Source organism: Rhineura floridana, chromosome 3 (assembly GCF_030035675.1).
Source record: "Rhineura floridana isolate rRhiFlo1 chromosome 3, rRhiFlo1.hap2, whole genome shotgun sequence".
Lineage (NCBI taxonomy): Eukaryota > Metazoa > Chordata > Lepidosauria > Squamata > Rhineuridae > Rhineura > Rhineura floridana.
The window spans coordinates 115,425,857-115,431,856 of NC_084482.1; the positions used below are offsets into that span (position 1 = coordinate 115,425,857).

General features: G+C 45.8%; 1 protein-coding gene across 3 annotated transcripts in view; it reads right to left on the bottom strand.

Moving 5' to 3' along the window:
- LOC133380342 (LON peptidase N-terminal domain and RING finger protein 1-like) overlaps positions 1-4,164 on the bottom strand; it is a 67,019-nt gene extending 62,855 nt beyond the window's left edge. Inside the window, exons 1-2 of one of the 3 annotated variants that reach the window (XM_061617442.1) lie at positions 4,139-4,164; positions 2,547-2,858 (exon numbers count right to left, since the gene is read on the bottom strand). In XM_061617442.1, the coding sequence (XP_061473426.1) occupies positions 2,547-2,853 (307 nt within the window). In that variant the 5' untranslated portion in view covers positions 2,854-2,858; positions 4,139-4,164. Of the gene's footprint in view, positions 1-2,546; positions 3,506-3,605; positions 3,920-4,138 lie in introns of those variants that run through there. The other 2 variants (XM_061617441.1, XM_061617440.1) reach the window with 2 other exon arrangements.
- Between the last annotated feature and the right edge of the window lie 1,836 nt (positions 4,165-6,000).

A 6,000-nucleotide genomic window follows, 5' to 3' on the forward strand; every position in this document is an offset into this window, starting at 1 on the left:
GTGCAATCGTACACATATCTACTCAGAAATGAGCCCCATTGAGTTTGGTGGGCCTTACATACATGTAACTGTGGAAAGTGTTGCAGCTTAAGGCAAAAAAGATCCCCAAGGTTTTCTGCTTATCAACATTAAAAAAAATAGTCTTCAAGAAAATATTAGCTTTAGGTGGGGGAGGAGGTTGTAATTATAATAATTTTGAATAGAATAAACATGAAACCAGGTTAAACAGAAAAGTTTTACATTTCCCTGGGTTTTATTGCTTACCATTTTGGCAAATGATGTTTAGCTGAGAGATATCAGAGTGCGCTGGTGCTTTCACAAACCAGAGCAATAACAGAAAGAAATTATGAAGTGAAGATGACTAGAACAATAAATATGATTGCTAAACAATAGAGTAGTTTGGTGAGTTTGCATGGGGAGGAAGCTATTGTCATTTGTGTAATATGTTAAATTATTGCTTTAAAATGTAAGCTGAAAGAAGAGCACTTTCTAGCAAACAGGCAATATTTAGATACAGAGGGTTACCTCCTTTTTTCCTTACAAAGTCTCTACACTTTTACTAGTAACACAGGAGGCAGAAATTCAACATCCTCCTAGCAGAAAGCTAGGTTGCAACAAACTATATAATCACCATCCCAGTCTAGAAGTTTGGCAGACAGGGTGAGGATTTTCACCACTGAGTAAGTATCACTTGGTCAGGACTAGGTATTGCCAGCCTGTACAGCAGAACCTCTCTATCTCATGCACACACTCTCTGTCCACATAAATACCATACAAGAATAAAGATATTTTATGACAAGTAGTAGTTTGGGAGACTGGTTTAGATGGTTACAAAATCCATTGCTATAGCTTATGGCAGAACTGAAAGTTTTGGAAAGTTTGAATTTCACATCAGTTTCTTATTGAAAGCATACTTGCATTTGTACACTATAAATATAATTCTCTCCATAATAAATGTAATAAACATTCAACTAATTCTTTTAAAAAATCCTTGTGACTGGTGCCAGTCATGAGTATCTTGCTGAGTTTTAACAAAACATAAATAAGAGATCCTGCTGTCTACAGGCAAGTCCTGACAAGAAATTCATGATCCAAGTGTTATCTTTTATGCTGACCACTGCTTACTGTTACAATATCAAAATGTTAATGCTGTGCTTTGAAACCACCCTCTGAAACCAAAAGGATTTAACAGTGCAATCCTACGTAGGTTTACTCAGAAGTCTCACTGTTCAATGGGGCTTCTCACAGGTAAGTGTACACAGGATTGGAGCCTTAATCTATCTAGGCATCCCCCAACTTGTTCCCTTCCTTAATAACCTAAAGAGTAGTCTTGGAGGACAGGCTTTGAGGTTGGTAAAGTCGAGATGACCGAGATCTTGTAGGATTCAAGAGCAACCTGATCATACATGCTTCATTGACTCAGACCTTCCTTCCTTTGCAAAGCTGCTGAAGCCTTCCCAATGGTTAAGAGGCTGTTATAAAACACCAGCTCCAGCTCACACTTTGCATATAAGGAGCACAGGTGTTTCGTAAAACAGATGAAACTTGCACAATGGAACTATCTCATCCAGCCTCCACTTCTTTGTTTTTCCATGTTCAATTTGAGGGTTACCATCCCCCCTCAACGTGTCTGGAAGAGCAGCATGTCACCCAAATCCATTAGGTACACCTTCTCTGTATACTAAACTGTATACTAGGAAAGGTGCATCTATTGAATTTCTCCCTATCAGTCAACTAAGCCTCTATTAAGGGGGGAAATGACAAGTTTGACTGCATCAACAGTCAAAGAATTTGGCAGGGGGGGATCAAGGGGATACAGTCTTATCTGGGATAAAAAAGCATTCTATGTAGTGCAGCAGTTGGTATGCTAGGTTCAAATCCCCACATTTCTGTTAACAAGTTTGTTTAGAAAGGAAAGCTACAGAAATGATCACCAATCATTAATTAACCTTTATCCTGCTCAGTTGTGAAGTGCCAAAGGCAACCACATGCCCCTCCCCAAGTAATCAGCAAATTGGGACAGTACAATCTGCATAGCTCAACTTTTCAAAGGTCCCAAGAGGTGTCTTATAAAGGGCAGTGACTGCCATATAAGGCAAAGGCAAAAAAAAGAAGAAGCCCTGGTTGTATAAGGCATTTTCTGATGCCATCATTGCCATGCATTCTACTCCTTGACATCAGTGCAATAGAAGTTGCAGTAGAAGCAAACTTCTTAAAAGTTACATGCTTTGTAAGAGAAGAAAATAAAACGTAAAACACCATTTTGGCACTAATATGAAACGCATATCTTGCTGTAACGAACAGGAAGCTAATAACTTAACTAGAGACTGTTATCAAGGGTTGTCCCTTGCTGCTTATACAAAACGGCCAGCAATACGGTGACAAGTTGCTTAACCAGCGACTGTTGGGTGTGTGTCTTAAAATGCAAGAGTCCAGAAGTCGACTACCCCCCCCGTCATCCTGCTTCGACCCCAGCACAGCACCCCCAGAAGACCTTTCAGTGCCCCAACGCTCCATAAAGCATCAGTGGAGCAGACGACGCTTACCCAGCGCGACCCCTTTCCGAAGGGTCCTCAACGCTCCCCTGTAGTCTCCGCTCCTCAGCAGCTGCTGCAAGTCGATTTTCAACCTGGCCAGTTTGGTGTCTTTATCCAAGCATTTTTCCATCAGGTTGCAGAGCAGGACGTCGCAGGCCACCGTCCTCGAGCCCAGCAGGGCGACTTTCTCCCCGCAGAGCCGACACTTGGAGGGCAAGGCTTCTCCCAGGCATCTTCTGCAGAAGGAATGGCCGCACGACACGGTCACCGGGTCCCACAGAGCCAAGTGACAAGAGGAGCAAAGGAAAACCTCCATGGCTTCTGCAACAGAGGATTGGAGGCAGAGCTGCGGGGGGCGGCTACGGAAGAATGCCTCCCAGAGCAACATGCAAAGGTCGAGCGCTTCCAAAAAAGAGCGGCATCGACAAGGTATGGAGGACGAAACTGCCTGGGGGAGGATCTCCCTTTAAAGAGCAACTCGGCGCCGGCTCTGTGTTGTTGTGATGTTACCGCCTGCAGGGACTGGGGACACTTTCCAAATGGCTGGGGTTAGCCTTTTTTCTTTTTTGTGCCTTGGGCAAGACGAGGAGCCGACTAGGTGGCTGGCTCTTAAAGGCGCCGCGCTCTTCCCCTGCGGTTTCCTATACATAACATGTAAATGTACTGCCGTCAAGTCGATTCCGACTTATGGCAACCCTATGAATAGGGGTTTCATGAGGTTGAGAGGCAGCGACTGGCCTAAGGTCACCCAGGGAGCTTCATGTCTATGTGGGGATTCGACCCCTGGTCTCCCAGGTCGTAGTCCAACACCTTAACGACCACTATACCACACTCAGAATAACTTTTCAAAGAGGTCGAGAAGCAACAGCAGCAGCATCCGCCGCCGCCCTGTGAGCGGGTCGCCCACGCCGGTGCTTCGTTGTTACACTTTTTAAAAAACAGGTTATTTCATTTCCCCTTTTCGCAGAAGCCACCTGCTCAACCCCCCCCCCTCCGCCCCAGACATAAACGATTCTGCTTTCAGATCGATCCAGACAGAAACTAAACAAACAAGGGAAATGACCCAACCAGCGCCTTCGATCTAAACGTTGCTGGCCGTGCGCCCTCCGGCCCTCGGTTTGCAGCTTCTGTGCGGAAATTTTACTTTTTTGAGATGTCAGTGCCGCAGCTGTGAGTTTTGCTTGCTTAAGTAGTCTGTGACCCCACCTCCACCCCACTTCTCCGTACACCCTTGATCGGTTCTATGATCATTTCACTTTGATGCGCAGCCCCGCTCAGTTCTCGTTCCAGGAGACTGGGAAAGATGCGATCCTGAAAGGCATCAGATTGCCTTCCTCGCTTCTGTGGACTTCGCATCGGTCGGCCTCTCCGTCTGTGAAGTCAACGGTGTGGAAAGAAGAGGCTGACCTCATTTTAGCAAAAGAGGAGGGAAGAAAGGCGACGGCGTGGAGAGGGCGGGCTGCAATAAGTTCGATAACTTTTCTGCGACGCCGCAGTTTCGTCGCCAGCCCTCTCGCCGGATTTCTCTCCACCCACCGACCCCTTTTGTCACCTCCCAACCCCACGCGCCCCAAACAACAATCAGAAACCTCGAATATTACATAAAATCTGGAGCAGCCCCATGTGATGGAGCCGGAAAGCGGCGCTATTGGCTGCTGGCTCAGGCCCGCCCCTGTTGTGAAACAGACGTTGCGGGGCGCGTTTCGTAACCTCTGCAAGTGCAGTTCGGAGTTGGTTTAGGAGGGGGCGGGCAAAGTGAGACGCCGAGGGGCAATCCTAGAGGTAGGGGCGGGAGGCAGAAAGTAGGGAGAGAAAGACCGGGCTTTCTGTGCGAAGATCTGTCTCGACGGCCGCGCGCTTCAGTTGGCCGCGAGAGCTCTCATCCCAAGCGAGGAGGAAGTGGCTGTCGCTTGTCAACCGGAGATTATGAAAGCGGCTAACTCGCCTGTGTCAACTCTGTCATGTACTTTATCTGCGCTTCTCGCAGGCAGCCCTTACTCAACGCACTACCCTTAGTTTGGTGTTACCTCTTTATTGTTGTTGTTATGTTATGTGCCTTCAAGTCGGTTTCGACTTATGGCAACTCTATGAATCAGCGACCTCCGATAGCATCTGTCCTGAATCATCCTGTTCAGATCTTGTAAATTCAGGTCTGTGGCTTCCTTTGTGGAATCAATCCATCTCTCCTCTTTTTCTACTCCCTTATGTTTTTCCCAGCATTATTGTCTTTTCTAGTGAATTGTGTATTACTTATTTATTTATTGCGTTTATATACCACCTTTTCTCCAAGGAGCTCGAAGTGGCTATATGGTTCTCCCCTTCCTAATTTAATCCCCACAGGTAGATTAGGCTGAGAGGCACTGATTATACAGTCACACACAGGAGTGGCTGTATTCTATAGCCAGAGTGGATTTTTCACATTCCTCAGTGTTAAATTGAAAATACCCCCATGCCATTCTGATGCATCCCACAAGTTCATTTCAAAACAAAACCTTACAAAACATATAGTCCTGAACTCAGAAACGCTTGCTTAACAACACTCTCAGTTTTCATGGTGATACACAAAACAGTCAGAGAGAATCGAGAGTTCAAAGTCTAAAAAGAGTGGGAAAAACCCCAGAGCCCTTTTGGACTTTTTTCTCTCAGAGTTCTCATAATCTGTTGAAATTCATTAAAAATCAGCCATGTTCACAGAGTACCAGTAATCTTAATAGTGACCTTAACCCATACTCTGACCTTGATCTTCTGCAGTTTAAAAGTTAAAAAAATGCCTGGCTGATTTTTAATTAATTTAATAAATTTTGGCTTGAACCCAATTATAATGTCGGGCATGCTCAGTAAGAACCAACTGTCAGTGTTCTAAATGCCAGACTCACAGCTGCTGGGCTTGCCTAATCAGGGGGTCACACACACATCACACTTTGATTTCTTTGAGACAGTCATGGCTTCCCCAAAGAATCCTAAGTGTAGTTTGTGAAGGGTGCTGAGAGAAGACTCCTGTTCCACTGAGAGAGCTCCAGTGGCCAGAGTGGTTTAACAGTCAACCACTCTGACTGAAGCTCTGTGAGGGGAACAGGTCATCTCCTAGCAACCCTCAGCACCCTTCACTAACTACACTCCCCAGGATTCTTTGACAGAAGCCGTGACTGTCCAAAGTAAAATAAAGGCCTGGTGTGGATATCACCAGGGACAGATTTGGTTTAAATTTGTGTGAGAGGATACATGTGCCTGCTGTAGAATAAAAAGTTGGGGAAAACGCTGAAAAGCGATACTGTTCACAATGTTTTCCTTTTAGAAAGGAAAGGGGCTTCCCTTCTACCCAGTTCCCACAAACCCCTCCCCTCCCCTCTCCCGGGTCACTGTTAGACTATGACCTGGGAGACCAGGGTTCGAATCCCCACTCAGACATGAAGCTCACTGGGTGGCCTTGGTCCAGTTACTGCCTCTCAGCTTCAGAGAAGGC